Genomic DNA, 17,767 nt, shown 5'->3' with positions numbered 1-17,767 from the left:
AACCCTGCCTCAGGAAGATTAGGATTCCACTGATCCTCTAAGGCGGTAGGTAAGGCTCTGGTAGTTCTGTGATACACTCAGGTGATACTGGCTCTTTGTGTTTCCAGGGCTGTGTTCAGATCCTCAGATAAAAATGGTTTTCCTAACTATCTCCACTTAGAGAACAGAATTGTTATTTAGAGATCAGCAACTGGGAGAGGTTAGCCATCTGCTATGTAGAAAAGGCCAAAGAGGTTTCTGTAAATTGAATTAGGACTCCCCTCCCCCACCAGTACTGGACAGTGATTGAAAAAGAAGGACTCTGTGGGCTCACCGACACAACTTTTAAATGGGAGTCTATGCAGTACTGTCTGCTGATGTTTGAACCTCTTGGTAAATAACTTACTATTGCCTCAATTTATTGTTATCTTTTTTATCTCGATTACTTTGTAAAAATATCATTAGAAGTTTTGAGATTTTGCTCAGCTGCTCCACCCATATCTTTTGAAAAAAGATGGGATTTCAAGGCGAGATATAAAACTTTACAGAGGTCATTTGGATCTCTTGAGTTTATGTCCATTTGCTTTTAGACAGAATTTGCTGAAGTAAAAATCTATGTATAAATCTGTGTCTGTATTATCACAGTCAATTCAGGTGTGAGTTAACATCTGTCATAAATGTTGGTCCAAACATGCCATATTGACTGAAAACATATCTGTAGGAAATTTCACTCAAGGTGTGCAATTATAATTTAATTTTTTAGCAGTAGGTCAGGTTATGTGCTCTTCCTTTTCCTTTTCATCCCGATTACAAATCAGCTAAAGGGTAGACCTGAGGAGGGACAGGGGATGAAGAGCAAGAAGGAATCATGTACTTAAACACTCAGAAAGTTTTAGCTTTGATTCATTTTTGGTTGAAACACAGTGCAAGTGTTATGTTTAGTTTCTCCTGCTCTAAAATAAGCACTGTTAATTTTTTCATTTGGTGAATTTTCACACAAGTGCTAATCACACGTTTCTATAAATTATATTAATTTAACTTATTTCCCTAAATGTTGTTCTGCAGTGTGTAGCACGGATGTTCTCAGATTCTTGGCTGTGTGAGCTTGTTGCCGTTGGAAGCAGAACAGAAACATCTGAAAGACATTATCTGAATTACCGATGCTGGAGCATCTGATCTCACCTTTCACTCTGGTTCCTAAAACACAACTGTTTTTTCCCCTTGTGTTTTATCTGTATGTCCTGCCTCCTCCATCTTTGACATTGCCCCCAGTTTGGTTTTTTTTGGAGAAGGCACTGTCATCGTACAAGTTAAAGAAAGAGTAAATTTGGGTCGTCGTATTTGATGTTTAATAGTTTAGTTTGCATGAGGGTGACTACTTCAGATTTAAAAGACAACAGAGTTTGGTGTGGGCTATAATCTGCCCTTTCTTATCCCCCAAAAGGAGTACTCATTTATGAAAAAAATTAACTATTATATATATTTTTCCTTTTCAGAGTATGATTTCATCCATTGTAAATAGCACATATTATGCCAACGTGTCAGCAACCAAGTGCCAGGAGTTTGGGAGATGGTATAAGAAGTACAAGAAGATTAAAGGTAAACTGACTTTTTTGTTTTGAGAGCTTGTTTTTAATTTCTTAGGTCAATGAGTTGTTGGTTCTTTGGCGTTTATGCTAATTTTAGCTATAAATGTTTATAAAATTATATATGATTTTTATAAAGGTAAGATTCTTAATATTCCCATCCGGAGATCCTAATTAGCTTCCTTAAAACTAAGATGATATTATGGGACACCTGGGTGGCTCAGTTGGTTGGGTCGTGATCTCACGGTTTGTGGGTTTGAGCTTCACATCCGGCTCTATGCTGACCGCTCAGAGCCTGGAGCCTGCTTCAGATTCTATGTCTCCCTCTCTCTCTGCCCCTCCCCTGCTTGCACTCTGTCTCTCTGTCTCCAAAACAAAACAAAACAAAACAAAAGACGGTATTAGAACTAAAGTAAAATTCTTAGCATAATATATGAAGTTTATAGTTTTTACAAGACACATCTGTGAAGACCAAGATTTTTAGAAATATTTTGAAGTGGTTTATTTCAGATAGGCATGTCTATTTAAAAAACTCAATCAATAAATCATTTCCATTAATATATTAATGGAAATTTAAAAGCAGTCATTGTAGGTTAAATCAGCACTTACAGTTGCAGTACCAATTAAAAAATTGAAATGATGCTGTGGTAGCAGGAAATCTTTGCTTAGAAATGGAGTTTTGACATGCTTATTTGGTGACAATTCCAGAGCGTGGTTAAATCAAAGGGACTCTGCAGTAAAGCAGACTTGTGTTCAAATCTCTAGCCTCCATTTGCTAGCATGTTTTTGTGTGTTTACACAAATTACGTATTTAACTTCACCAAGGTTCAATCTCCTCATCTGAAAATTGGAAACAATAAAAGTCTTTAAATCGCTCACTAGCTGTGAGGACTAAATAAGTTAATACTGGCATAAGGAAGCCTCTTAAATAATAGCTATAATACTATAATGCTATACTGATAATTACTAGTAGTAGTACTAGCAGTCATATATTAAATGTGGAATTGTGTCTGGTCCTGAAAATATAGCCTCTTATATAATAAATGGCATGTTCTTTAGACCATCCAGCCCTTGAAATGTATCAGTGATATTTTGCCTTTGCAAATATGTCAATGTTGGAAACATTCTGGTGTTCTCACCCAATTCAAATGCTATTCAAGTTGAAATGCTATGAGCCCCTGAGGGGATTTGGGGAATTTTTGGGTAACATAATTGCTTGATGTTCAAGGGTCCTTCCAGTCTATATTTTGCATGATTATGACATCATCCATCATACTTTATTATAGGTATTCATAGCCTTGCTGACAGTTCTCTGCCCCCATATGAGGTTCAAATGACAATTTATGGTGGGTAGGTAAAAGTAAAAGATGAGTTTATTTGTTTTACTACCTGCAGGTTTCCTCTCGGGAGACAGTATCGAAGTAATGCTTATTGGTGTTTGAGTATTTGGGAGCTTGTTTACAAGGTTACCTTTTGACGAAATGAACTTTACAAGCATTGACAGAACATTTATGATTACAAAAGACTGAGCGCATTTTATGCTAAATACCCATTTTATCAGGAAAGTCAAGATGTTGAACTACCCAGGAGGAATTAAGTACACTGAAAATTGAATTAAGATCCGTTTCTCTTCCGCAAATTCTAAAATTCTTAGCAGCATTTAGATTCCAGTTTGGGCACTTGCTTTAGAATATTATTAATATTAACTCTTATGCAGGATAAGATGAATAACTCCTTCTCATTGTAAGACATGGTTGTGTAGTTCAGAAGGGTTTCTTTTCTCTAAGCGTTGTCTCTAAGTTTTTCTTTTAAAATAAGATTGTTGAAGTGTTTGAACATATCCTCTTTGGCTAAACATCAAAAGAATCATGCAGCTTCAAGGTCATTTGTTAGATCCCATTTACTTGCTGTTAGAAGAGAAAAGGAAGAGAGTGTCCTCTTTTAATAGGCTTGAGTATAATTCCAGATTCAGAAAGACTGGAAACTCTTCACTCTAGTGTTTTCAGAATTGCCACTACAGAATCCATGTGTGTGTGTGTGTGTGTGTGTGTGTGTGTGTGTGTGTGTGTGTCTGTGTGTGCTCGCGTGCACGCATGTGTTTCTGTTCACACACATACACATTAACACTTATATCTTCTACTTTTTTTTCTTCCTTTCTTAGAGATTCAATTCTTTAAGCTCTGTTTTTTTTTCAAGATAGTAAATGCACAGTTAAATCTTAAGTGCCGTAAAAGCAGCCTGAGACCTTGATTTCAATCAGGAGGTCAAGGATCCACACCTGAAGAGGCTGCCAGACACTGTGCACACATGCTATTCGGAGATGGAGCCAGTCATTGCTGTTGAAAAGTGTGTGTGTGCATGTGTGTGTGTCAGTAGGAGGAGAAAAGGGAAGGTTAAGGTATGTGTGAAGTAAACACAAGCTGCCGTAAAACAGTTCAAGTGGTGTTGATTCATCAACCAAGGGAGTGGGAGGAAAAACAAAGAATTCATGGCAGGTATAATGGTGTACAGAAAATAAACACCCAGAGAAGTACATTTTATTAACTTTCGACCCTCAGTGAAAAGGAAGTGTTGGACCTATACAGGCACATTTCATTTGATAGAAGCTTTGTGCTATGAATAGATGTTGCTGTGGGAGTTCCTATCTAGTAGAATCCACTTCTCATGGGAAAGGAGTGATTTTGTTTGTAAAATTTCTGTTTGTGTCCATCCATTTTCAAAATGAGAAAAAGAAGTAATGAGTTTCAAATCTGGAAATTAGTGGTAGCAACATCAGAACTCTACCTTAGGGTTCTGCCTGAGAACCCAGGAAGTCAAGAGTTCCATGGCCTTCCTTGCCCCCCTACCCATCCCATTTCCACCCCCACCTTACCAATTTACATGTATCCCGGCTGATATAATGTGTAGAAGAGAATCTCATGCTAACTTACTAATGTCCCAAACTAAATGCAGCTACATTGTTAAATATGTTTCCTATTATCTGCTAATGTCTGTTTTAATAAAACAGTGGGAACTAAATGGTTGCTTCTTAATCAAAACCATGATTTCCTGACATAAGCTATGTGATTCTGTTACAAATTGCCACATATAGATCTCCTAAGTCAAATTTTTTTCCCTCCTCATAGAAATAAATAAACAGTAAAATAATTATATACTCTGGAAGATCAAAGTAAATATGACTAAAACCTGGCAAAAATAAAAGTCCACTGGAAGGATTAAAAAAAAAGGATCAGATTGCAAATTCTATAGTTAATGCTTAAATAAATATGAGAAAAATGAACAATCAATAATTTGATATCATTAAAAACAGATGTAAAAACTATATACAAATGGAATTGTCTGAATTTTGAAGTAAACATTTTAATGTCCATTTTTTGAATTTGTTGTTATTATAGCTAAACTATTTACACTTCTTCTTTAAAAAGTCCTAAGTTAGTTTGGCTTAGCATGTTAACTTTATTTTCCCCAGTGATCACAACAAAGTACATTCTGTTTACTTTTTTTCTTTAATTTCAAAGACAATCATGGTTGACACAGACATATTTGAGTTAACATTAGTGTTAATTCAGGATGGATGGGGAGAGAGAGTTTGTATACTCTGGTTTTAAGGTCTAGAACTATGAACCTGCTTCCCAGGGAATTTTGATAATTGAATAAAATTAAGTGGGTAGATAGGGTAGTAGGTTGGTTTAGATGGCATTTTTTATTGCTGTTCATCTCATACTGTAATTGCTTCTGGCCTAGATTTTACAGTGAAGAGCTCACAAGCAAGTATAAGAAAAGAAAATGTACCTATTGTATAAAAGCAGGGGGAAAGAAAAGACCAATATTAGCAGTTGTTTAGTGTGTAGGAGTTTTAATGTTGGACACAAGGATAATCCACAGGCACCTGGAAATGTCATGCTTACAAAGTTATTTTCAAGAATTCTTTGGATTATGTGGAATTTAACCCTTCGATTTTTCTTTCACAAGTTTACACATTTTAATGAAACACTTATTTTTTTAGCCTAATTCTTTTATGTTAACTATTTAGATGTAAACTTGCCTCATCATTTCTGTGAAACTAAGTGGCAGTTATACATGCAGTATCATCAGAAATCACACTCCTATAGCAATCCACTCTTCAGGGGATCTTATAAGAATAAGAAAGTGCCTTAACAAAGAAGGACTCGTGTATTTTAAATGTGTTCTAGTTAAAAATTAATGAATTAGCAGAAAATAATGTTATGTCTAAAGTGTTTTTCATCTGACACCAAAAGCAAAATGAAGTGTCATCTTTGCTGAGGTCAATCTCAACTATTTAATGTGTCATAAGAATTAAGGGTCGTTGAAAGTTCACACAAATACTAGTGGATATTGTAAAATTATTTGTGTCATAAAATAATACCACTAGAATGAATGGATCTAACCAAACCCCATATTTTGGCCAGAAAGCAAAATTATCCTCATCACTTTTCTTTTCTTAATCATTGCTCAAGAACCCCCTGATTGTTAGTTGTCTTAATTTTATTTATTTGAACTTATTTTGCAAAATATTAAAACGCTGGGAGAAATGAGGATTTTAAAAACCAGTGTTACTTTTCCAAGCCTGGTTTATTCTAGTAATCAGTATTTTATCTGACCCTGTCTGATCTAGTCTTGCAAGATCAAACGTCCAGGCCAGCAAGCAGACAGTAAACAAAGCCCGTGAAGGGTTTCAGTAAACACAAAGATTAGATGTTGAATGAAAATTAAACTCCTTGAACTAGTCCTCTGTACTAAAGTGGTTAAGTGGGTTGTGATTAAAAGAAATAAGTAATTATGATCATTATAGCTGAAATGATATAATGTTACCACATTTAAAGCACCTCTTGTACCCAGAAATGATTGTGTCATTTACAAAGTGGTGCCTCAGAGTTGAATAGAGAAATCAATGTCCCCTGACCTGGTTCCGTAAGGCAGCCCTAGCTTAGCCATGGTGGTATCGGTGGTCAGGACAATGCCTTTAATCAACTGCCGGTACTTCTGCCTCTGCTGTTGTTTAGCTCTGATGAGGTAAAAGCAGCTTACTTTTGTCTACCTAATTTTTCTGAGTCATGAAAGAAATTTTCTTTCAGCTTTGGATCTAAATGAAGGTGTTCGGCAAGGAAGTTTGTTCCTCTGCCTGTACTGCATCTTGCTTAAAGTAATGCCAACATCAAATCCTTGACTTTTATATAAATCCTGGAACTTATATAAATTTTATACGAATATTCATGGAAATAGAAACATCACTTCCACAACCAACCACTTACTGGTTTCCCAACATTTGGAAGAACCTTGTGCTTTTTTACTCTGATAATCATTGATGTGCATTCATCAATCACTTTTAGCCTGTTTGGCTCCCCCATTAGAAGTTTATTGGCTGTGGGGCTCCTGCGTGGCTCAGTCAGGTTAAGCGTCTGACTTCGGCTCAGGTCATGGTCTCACAGTTCGTGAGTTCGAGCCCCACGTCAAGTTGTCAGCACAGAGCCTGGAGCCTTGTTTCAGATTCTGTGTCTCCCTCTCTCTGCCCCTCCTCCACTTGCTCTCTCTCTCTCCCAAAAATAAATGAACATTAAAAAAAAAAAAGTTTATTGGTCGTGTCAACAAGTGAAAAAATGGCGGGTGGGAAATGCCATGGACCCTACCCAAGCTCAGGTGTGGGCCAATTCCTTACTTGGATCTTAAGAAGCTCATTCTAGCTGTATTGGTAGCTGCTTCTTTGGCTTTAGCTTTGTTCTTAAATGTTCATAAATGTTAAAATGTAAAACAGTCATTTGTCAACAATGTGGTTTGTAGATTAAGAGAAACAAATTTCCTATCTGCTTATATTATTTATTTAAATTTCTTTTAATGTTTATTTACTTTTGAGAGAGAGAGAGAGAGAGAGCTCGCGCACGCGTGCGAGTGGGAGAGGGGCAGAGAGAGAGGGAGACACAGGATCTGAAGCAGGCTCCAGGCTCTGAGCTGTCAGCACAGAGCCTGACTCGGGGCTGGGCTCCAACTCACGAACCATGAGATCATGGTCTGAGCTGAAGTCGGATGCTTAACCGACTGAGCTACCCAGGCATTCCTCTGCTTATATTATTTATAATGCCATTTTAAACATATGCTTAAAAAAGGATGGAAAGGTGAAATGATATTTTTTCTAGCTCCCTCCTTTCCTTCCTCATCTATCCATCCATCCATCTATCATATATAATTATTGCTTGAAGAAGTAGAAGATACAGTTCTTGGTTTCCAAAGGCCTACATCTATAAAATTAGTCTGAGCATCCATTTTATGTACCTGGCAGGATTCTAAGTGGGGAACATTACATAGTCCCTCCCTGTAAGAAAATTACAGTCACAGTTAAATGACTAATTTTAATTAAACAAATGTTAAGTGAGTGCTTCTGTGACAGGCCATTTTCAGTTCCAGAAACAACAAGAGATGTCTAGAAACACATGAGATATGTTTCCTACCTCTGGTTGTATTGCTGTCAACCTAGCAGGGGAGGTAGCCCTCTATCTAGTGAATATAGTGGTAGTGCAGAGAATGGTCCATAAGTTTTACCTGATAAGTGTTAGGTTGTGGGTGAGGGTAATTTGAAAAGCAGTCCATGAGTTATACCTTAAGGACAGTGGGATTTTGCAAGGAGAAAAAGAGAAGGAAGAATATTTTAGGCAACTGCAAGTTTTTGGGCATAGATGCAGAGGTGCAAAAGAGCAGGGATATTTAGAAAATTATGGGTGGTTGTCCAGTGTCTCTAGAATGACAGTACATTTATCATGATACTGTCATGTAAGAGATGTCCAGAATGGCTAACATTTGGTGAAAAAGAAACGGTAGGGCATGGCTAGGTGTGGGGTTAATGATAGCATCAAACAGTAGGAAACAAGCAAAGCTTTTTTTAGGATCTGGTTATAGGGAACATTTGTGTTATAATGATGAAAAATAAGGTTGCGACCTTACCTTGGGGAACTCTGAAAGTTCAGTTGAGGTATATTGAGAATTGGTGAAAACACTCCATCATCGGGAGTGATATGATGGAAATGGTGGTTTAAAAAAGAAATTTCTTTAGGGGAGCCTGGATGGCTCAGTTGGTTAAGTGTCTGACTCTTGATATCAGCTCAGGTCATGATCTCAGGGTTGTGGAATTGAGCCCTGCATTGGGCTCCATGCTGAGCATGGATCCTGCTTGGGATTCTCTCTCCCTCCCTCTCTCTGCCCCTCCCCAGCTCATACTTTCTCTCTCTCTCTCAAAATAAATAAATAAACTTAAAAAAAAATAAATTCTTTTAGAATTAATCTAAAACTATGTGTGGGGGTGAGTGTATATAGCAGGAGAGGAGGTAGGTGGGAAGGTTAAGGGCAGTATGTGCAACTGGGAGGAAGTTGGCAAAATAAAGTCTATTGCATTCATATATGGAAGTGAAGATAGGGAAGTGTGGCCTTGGCTTTTGGTGGCAGCAGTGAAAAAGAGAGAAGTGACCAATGCAATATGTGTGTGGGAAAGAGAAAAAGAAATCAAAGTAGAATCCAAGGTTTTGAGCATAAGTGACTTTTGATGGTTTTGACAGAAATAGGCCAATATAAATTGAGGTTGCGGGTACTTCAGTGAGAGTTGATGAACTAGGTAGAAATATCCATTGGGCCATTCAAGATGTGGAACCAGCTGACCAAAGGACAGGACCAGAGGATAAATTTTGGAGCCCATGTTTTCGACATGATAGTTAAAATACCACCAAAAAAACACAAACAAACAAACAAAAAAAACCAAAAACATTCTCTAAAAAAAGAGAATGAGAACACGAGGGGATTGGAAGCTTTGAAAGGAAAATGGCCTTGGGTTCAGAAGATGGGAAGAAAGTGAGGTTTCATGGAAGCCAAGGCAAGATGGGTTACTAGTGGAGAAATGTTATCAAGGGTACCAGGAAGAGGAGAAGAGATATTTGGAGGTTCTTAGCTTTGGCAGAAAGGGGACCATAATGACATTGGAGGAAGCCATTTCTTTGTAGTGTGATAACAAAGGGAACATATATGCATCTCAGAAGGGAATATGGCATGGAAATGAGAGCAGATATTGACTTAGGAAAGGATATAAAAGCAGCTAACTACAGCATTAGGAATAAGTGTAAACTACACTCCCCACCTCCTCTCCAGTATTCAGGAGAAAGAGGATGGAGCCAATGGAGGCCAAAGACTCTGGAGAGGAAGAAGAGTGCTAAGCAAGAGTTCTCAAACTAGGAAGGGATGGGATCTGAGGCACAGATGATGCTTTGCCTTTGAAAGAAAGAGAAATAGCCATATCTTCTTTAGAATCTGCAGGAAAGGAAAGGAGATGAACAAGAAGACAGGTTTTGGAGATGGAGTGACAGGTAAAGAATGAAGCAAATCATACCATAGGTAGCTGTTGTGATTAACCATCAGTAAAAGAGAGAATGGCTGGGATGGGGATTGGTGAGGAGAATGCCTGAAATAGGTTCTGGACCAACCATATTTAGGCAACAATGGGAGCATTGGGACCCGAACAAGGTGACATAGTTAAGGGTTTACAGTGGTTCAGGTCTCTTCAGTTAATTCTTACCTTTTCCTTACGGTATGCTTTAGATTTCTCAAAGCTTCCGATTTCCATTTGTCCTGCCCAGAAACAAAATGAGAAACTCAAAAACAAAGATAGATCTGGTGGTGCTGAATGAAGAATCTACAGTTGTGAAATGAGTTTTTGTATGTAGACTGGGAAGTGTCTAGCTGATTAAAAATCTCGTATGACTGTGGTGACATCATCTTATTTGGGGGAAATCAATGGGTTAGAATCAGAATTCTCTTGGTTTCTAGATCAATTAAATAAAAACTATTTGTTTTTCCTTGGAGGATATACAAAGTTAAAAGCTGAAAAGCACTTATCAAGTTCACGAGGTGCTCAAAGCTAAGTACAAGTACTATGTAAGATGTTAGGTCTAACGTGATAATTGCCTATGCTAGACATTGTTTTACAAGCTATTCACCTGATGATGATAGGCATTCATTTCACCTTTTTCAAGAATTTGAGATTATCTAACATAGGAATCCTGAACTCCCAAGGGAACAGACAAATCTGGACTCAGAATATAAGTCAGGCTATGAGTTCTAACATTGGACTTTCCAAGCTGTCATCTTTCTAAGTTTCATGTTTTATAGTAATTTTGACTTACTTTTGAATAATGCCCCTATTAGACCAAAAGTTTTTTGAAAAAACGTCTCAGGAACACATCCATTTTGTGCCCTCCTCAAAAGCCCTGTGAACATAGGACTTTGAACATTGTAGATACTTATTTTGTTAAATAATAATAGAATTGAATTTAATATATGAACTTATTTGAACGTATGCATTTAAAACAGTTTTGTTTTTACACATATGATATTGTGACTAATTTTATTTGCTATCTGATGTCTTAATTGAGAAAAAATACAATCTTTGCCTTTAATTTGTATTACAAGTGCCCTTAGCAAATTAGTAATGGGTTAAAATCATTCTTTTTTTTCTGTATTAATTAGTTATTGAAGTAAAGATTTAGCAATAGTCAATTCCACTGAAAGAGACAGTAACACCTTTGTTAAGTAAAAATTAGAGACCTACAGAAAGCATCCCTTTAAGGTTTTTCCAGCTAGTTTATTGAATATTTTCCTTAAAATAATGGCCTAAGACATTTAAGTCCTGTAAAAGCAAACACAATGGCCAATGGAAAAGAATGAATTATGGGTTTATTGTTTCTTTGATTAACTTTTCTTTAATAGTCTGAATTTAAGAATTAATACACATAGAATGCCAATTGGCAAAGGGAGAATGCTCCTAAACAATAAAGTTATTGAAATGCAATTTTTTTCTATCATGGTATATTCACCTCTGAAATTATAGTTTCAGATTAAAATAAAGAACAAAAATAAATAGATAAAACTTACTTTAACCTGTACAGAGAGTTACAGGAATACTCAAAATGACCAATGTTATCAAACTATGATAAAGCATTGTTTGAAACCAAAAGGGACACTAGTGTTCAGATGGGGAGGGGGCAGCTAAGATTACAGTAGGGGTAGAGGTGGGATAATACTCACTTTTTCCATGGAACATAATAGGTCCTATGAGCTTTTTTTTTGCCAAAACACCAAGGTGTCCGGCTTCAAGTGCTTTATGGTAGATATATATGTTTTTGTGGATCTTAATATGATGGAAAAAGGAAGTTGATAATAAGGGGAAAATACACCTAAGAAAACCAGTCATATGGTATTATCACAATGCCGGCTGGTATACTTCGCTTATGGGGCTGGAAGCATTTTCCTTCCAAGCCTTGTTTTATTAGGAGTTAACAAGTTGGCTCTGAATATCTTGCTCTAGGCAGAGACTTTGCAAGCAAGTTCTCAACCCAGAGACAGATTCTCTTTAACAAATTTAGAGAAAAACAAATCTTTAACTTTCATAGTCCTAAAAAACTTAGCTTATTTTTCCCCCTTTTACCCTTCAGTCTTTTCAAGCTCCTACTATTTTTCTTTAATTATATTCAGTAAACTCTTCTGGTAATAGATTTGTTTGTTTGTTTGTTTTAATGGTGTGGGATTTACATTTGATATATATGGAATATTAGCTTTAGCTCTGGAAATCATGTCTGTATGTGTTAACAGAAAATGGATTTTGTATAACAAATGGACTTTGTACCTCAGTTACTGCCTAGAACAGAATAAATCAGAAATATTTTCAGTGATTGGGCATATATTCAGTATTGGCATAGGGGTGCTGTTATGGTTTGTCAGGGAAATTAGTGTCATGACACCTTTTAAAAACAGTTTAAGTCAGTGAAAGACTTGGGTGGATAGTATGGTTAATTAGTGATAATATGTAACCCACCTCAGAGAGAAGAGTCAAAGTAAATAGCAGGTTGAACCACATGAAATTGCTATTTTTATAGATTAAAATTAGATATTGCCAATTTCATATAGTTCAATCATATAGGAATTTATTGTGATTGCTCAGGGTTTTCAGGTTCTTACCTGTATTATGTGACTATGTATACCCCCTTTTACTTCTTGTTGTTTACATGTTTCGAAGAAATACTTCATATTTACAGAGTTTATAAAGAGTACTTGCCAAAGCTCTCAATTGTGTGATTCATGTCTTTCATCAGTCAAGTGGGAGTCCATACTGATGACACTCATTTTGGGACAAAACTTTTTTGGCTTCAAGAAAAATAAAAGAATTGCAGATTCGTGAAAATAAGTATAATGAGTGTGAATTTGTATTATGATACAAGTATGTATTGTGTGTGTGTGTGTGTGTGTATACATATATATATGACTAGAATAAATTGCTAATAATAAAATTGGGATTGAATGGAATTATGTTTTATCATCACATAGAAATGCATTTTAAATTATAGGCAGGTGTTACAGGCCCATCTGTGTACCAAACAGTTAAATTTTCTGAAGCAAATCTATAGGTTGACTATGTAACACCAATATTACTCAGTACTGTATCTGTAGGCGCTGGCATCATTTCTGGCACATAACAGTTGATTAATAGGTACTTATGAATTAAAACAATAAACAAGTGTGAATAATCCTGTTTTAGTGATTAGCTACTTCAATTGTTGAGGAATCAGTGATTTCATCATTTTTTAGAACTGACCCACTTTTTCAGTCTGTCACATCAGAAGGGTATACAAGGCATATACTAGAGGCATCAGGTTGCACCCTTACCATTCAGATAGCCCATCCATCCTCATGTTGCCAATGGGTGTACATGCCTCGTGCAAGGGTGTGTACACATACAAATAGAGTAGCAGGACTTCTCTGTAGGAAAGTAGATCTGTCCTGACTCAAATCCTACAATTAATAATAACCACATGCCCCCAGTTGGGCATTTTAGCAGAAGCCGTGGAACAAAGGCTTTAAGGTCCCAAAGACATAGGTTTGAATGTGATTCTTTCTTTAATACGTATGTGATATGATTTTTTCTGAGCTTCAGCTTCTTCAATAAAGTGGTCATAATAATATCTGTGTTATACTATTGTGAGAGTTCAATGACAATGATATGTCCAGGGCTTAGGTCAGTGCCTCAGCTACTGTATAAAAGGTAGGGCTTCATGTTGCCTGAAATGCCAGTATGTTGTAAAAGAGGTACATGAGCAAGATAGATATGAGAATTTCTGCACTCATCATAAACATTTTCCTATAAAGGGAATTTATTAAAAAGTATTTGTGACATATTTAGGCCCTGAGAAGTTGACTTTGAGTTATGCAGAGAAAGAGAAAAAACTAGGTTTTATTGGTCATGTGGTTTGTTTGTTATGTTTATGAGGCTCAGAGCCAGCAGCTGTAATCATTTTGAATATTTCTAAATACTTATCTACATTTGGACAGCTATTCAACCTTGAACAGATCACCTGACCTCTCTGATATTAGTTGGGATCATTGTCTCAAAATTGGGCTCCAAGTTTTGGGGGCTAAGGGGTTGGGGAGCAAGGAACTTGGGGTGGAGGTTTGGAAATCCAAAGCAGTGATATATTCAGGAATATCTTTTGTCTACACTCCAAGGTTTGGGTACCAATTCGAAATTATCAACTTGATTGGCAACTTTTCTACCAAGAGTGTCAGGGGCAAACCTGTGTCATACCTTTATAGAATCAACTCCAGAGTACTTTCTGAGTTGAAGGAGTCACAGAAATTTTGCCATTCCCTCCACCCCGCTTTCTTTGGCTTATATTCTTCTACCCAGGGCTTTTAAGAGAGGTTCTAGGGAATACTGGAGTGTTATCTTATTAGGGAATCTATTAGCACTCATTCATGCTAATCCGTTTACATTTGCATAAGCATCTTAATAGTTTAAGGAAAAAAATCCATAGGCCAGAAATTTCTCAGTGCAAAACCGTTTACCCAATTCATTGTATGCTTTCTAAGTATGGACAGACCCCAAGAGTTATTTCACAAAAGCAACTGTGTTAAGGTTTGCATTAAAATACGAGGTTCATAGTTCTGGAAATTGTATCAGTCTTTTAAGCAGTATTGGTAGATAAACCTGCAATACTACATCTACCGTGAGTGTCACTACATAAACTGCTATTATTCTTGTTGCAATAGGGAGTTTGGCAAAGAGAGATGTCTTAGGAAAGTCTTAGATTCTTGCCATAAAGAGTCAAGAAGCAGAAGCAGGTATTCTGAGAAAGGGAATTGTTTTGAAAATCCTAGCAGCAATTCTCTTTAAGACACTATTAGGTAAGTAACCTGGAAGGTTGCTTTAAAACCAATTTGCAGATAATCCTCCCTATTTTATAGGTAATCTATATATCGCTCAGAAAGTTAGAACCCAGGCCTTAAAAACCCCAGTTTACTCTGACACCTATCCTATGCCAGCTTGCTGTGATTGACAGGTGTCTGATGTATGCTGATCAGACACTTCTCCTTTGACTTTTAAATTCTGAGTATATTTTGGGGCAGTTAGTCATGGAGTATATTTTGAATATTGAAATTTTACTAGGTTTACTTTACATAACATCTATAACAAATAGACATAATAAAAACAATGAAATACAACTGAGAGAAGCAGTAAACTAAAGAGGAAAACTTGTGTGTGTGTGTGTGTGTGTGTGTGTGTTTAAGTTTGGACATTTTCGATGCCTATTTATTCCCCGGGAAATACAAATAAGACATTAAACATTTGCTTTTTAAAAATACTGTAGAACATATATTTTCCTTCTTTTGGTTGATGTAAGTGTAACATGTACACATTTAGAGCATATTTTATTCCTTAAGTTTTTTTTTCATTTTTATTATATTAACTTTTGAAACTTAAAGCTGTATTTGCGTAGCATTTCTATAAGTTTAATTTCAAGAATTGTGAGATTATATCATTTTATTTCCCGTCTATTCTTCTGCATCCCAATTTGAAGGCCAGAATATGAACTATTAAGCCTCATTTGGAGAAACTGAACAGCAACATATCCCTGTGTATACTGTGTGAGGCCATGTGATTCTGTATTGATAATGAATTCTTTTGAAGTATAGGAATTATTTTTAAAAGTGATATGATGTAACATGGCATAGTGACTTGAAAACAAGAGAAGATTGCAGTTCTTTAGGTGACCTTTGAGAAACAGCAGATGTTTGTCAGCGTGTCTTAATCAGGAAGTTTTGAAATGGGAAGCCTAATCTGTTAATCATAATTATACAGAGATTTTCTGAAACTTACAGTAGTGCTTTGACAAAGATCTTTCACATAGATACTGATCATCTAAACTTTACTGATACAATTCTGAGATAGTAATATTTTTCCTGTGGTAAGACTGATGTCCAGAGAATCTCCACCTTGCCCCACAAGGAGGCCCCACAGCTAATAAGAGGTATGGATTTGAGTACAGCTTTTTAATACCAGGTCCAATCAGTATAACATTTATCATCAACCAAAACTAAAGATTTTTCACAGATAATAAAATTTTTAAATGGTTATTTATTTTTGAGAGAGAGAGAGAGAGCATGAGCGAGCATGAGTGGGGGAGAGGCAGAGAGAGAGAGGGAGACAGAATCTGAAGCAGGCTCCAGGCTCTGAGCTGTCAGCACAGAGCCCGACGCGGGGCTCAAACTCACGGACTGTGAGATCATGACCTGAGCCAAAGTCAAATGCTTAACCGACTGAGCCACCCAGGCACCCCAGATAAAGTTTTTTAAATGCTTATACATTTATAATATAGTGAATGTTAAGTAAGATTAGAGGAAAAAAATACAGGACAACAGACTGACAGTTAATAAGTGTCTGGTGTAGCCTCAAAGACAACAGTATAAAAGCAAAGACAACATAGAACAGTGAGTCTCAAACTTTAGCATACATAAAAATTACCCATCTCAAAAGACAATCAAGGGCACCTGGGTGGCTCAGTTGGTTGAGCATCCGACGTCGGCTCAGGTCATGATCTCAGTTTGTGAGTTCGAGCCCTGTGTTGGGCTGTGCTGACAGCTCAGAGCTTGGAGCCTGCTTCGGATTCTGTGTCTCCCTCTCTCTCTCTGCCCCTCCCCTGCTCACACTCTGTCTTGCTGCCTCTCAAAAATAAATAAACATAAAAAAAAAGACAATCAGTAAAAACAAAGATGATATAGATGTTGGTGCTTAAACTTTCGTGTATGTAAGAATCATTGGAGAGATTCTGATTTGGAGCCCATGAATTTGTGTTTCTAACAGTCTTCCAGGTGATACGGATTTTGATGGTTCAAGGACTATACAGCAGAGACCTGAAATACACAATGTATATAAAACATAAGTATATATCAGGGATTTGTTATAATTAAATACTTGACTTCCTGGATATAATGTAAAATCGCTTGAAATAAAATGAGATTTTTGCGGGGTGCCTGGGTGGCTCAGTCGGTTAAGCGTCAGACTTCGGCTCAGGTCATGGTCTCGCGGTTCGTGAGTTCAACCCCCTTGTTGGGCTCTGTGCTGACAGCTCAGAGCCTGCAGCCTGCTTCAGATTCTGTGTCTCCCTCTCTCTCTTCCCCTTACTCCCTCTCTCTCTCTCTCTCTCTCTCAAAAATAAATAAACATTGAAAAAATGAGATTTTTGCACCAAATATCTTTTAATTGTAATGCAGACTCCATGGGAGGAGTGTGACTTTCTAGTCTGTGAACAACCAATCGCAGCCAGCAATCATGGCCACTAAATAGCTACTGTTCATATGGTGCACTTGGTTAGAACATCAACTCTGTGAACTTGGGGAGGCTTTAGGAACCCCTCCAGTTCTAAAGCAGGGCTACAAAGGGCTTTCCTACTTCAGAGTTAAATGGAATCCCAGAAGCTCAGGGAGTGGTTAGATAATGGTTTCGCATTCCCTAAACTCAGTCACAGAAAGCTCAGAGGAATCTGTAAGATATCCTGGAACTCTGAGTTCCTCAGAAACTTGAGCTGACTCCAGATCTGAACTGTTCACCTGCAAGGCCCCTAGACGGAGACCCTTTCCCACAGGTTAGAAGAGCTACAGAAAGCCTCTAAAGCTACCAGGTATAGAAATATTTCAGCTCCACTTGCCTTGACAGTTCTTTCTTCAAGCCACATCCTACTTAGAAACTTGAACTTGAAGCTGGAGGTATGATTCCTTCCCAGGCACACAGATCACCTTCAGGACTTTGGCAACAGTAGAATCAAATTCATTGTGAATTAAGTTACAACTCTGATTCAAAGCCCTAGAAGTGGTGTGTTTTA

General features: G+C 37.1%; 1 protein-coding gene across 4 annotated transcripts in view; it reads left to right on the top strand.

The window, feature by feature from the left end:
• SATB2 (SATB homeobox 2) overlaps nucleotides 1–17,767 on the top strand; it is a 218,691-nt gene that overhangs the window by 86,994 nt on the left and 113,930 nt on the right. For all 4 annotated transcript variants that reach the window (XR_006220874.1, XM_042995010.1, XM_007094730.3 and 1 more), the window contains exon 6: nucleotides 1,476–1,578. Coding sequence is in view for 3 of the 4 variants with exons in the window: in XM_042995010.1 (XP_042850944.1) it covers nucleotides 1,476–1,578 (103 nt within the window). In the remaining variant the exon portion in view is untranslated. The remainder of the gene's footprint in view (nucleotides 1–1,475; nucleotides 1,579–17,767) is intronic.

The sequence above is a fragment of the Panthera tigris genome, chromosome C1 (assembly GCF_018350195.1).
Source record: "Panthera tigris isolate Pti1 chromosome C1, P.tigris_Pti1_mat1.1, whole genome shotgun sequence".
NCBI lineage: Eukaryota > Metazoa > Chordata > Mammalia > Carnivora > Felidae > Panthera > Panthera tigris.
Note: the sequence above shows the minus strand (reverse complement) of the source record. Positions and strands in the feature narration are given on the sequence as shown.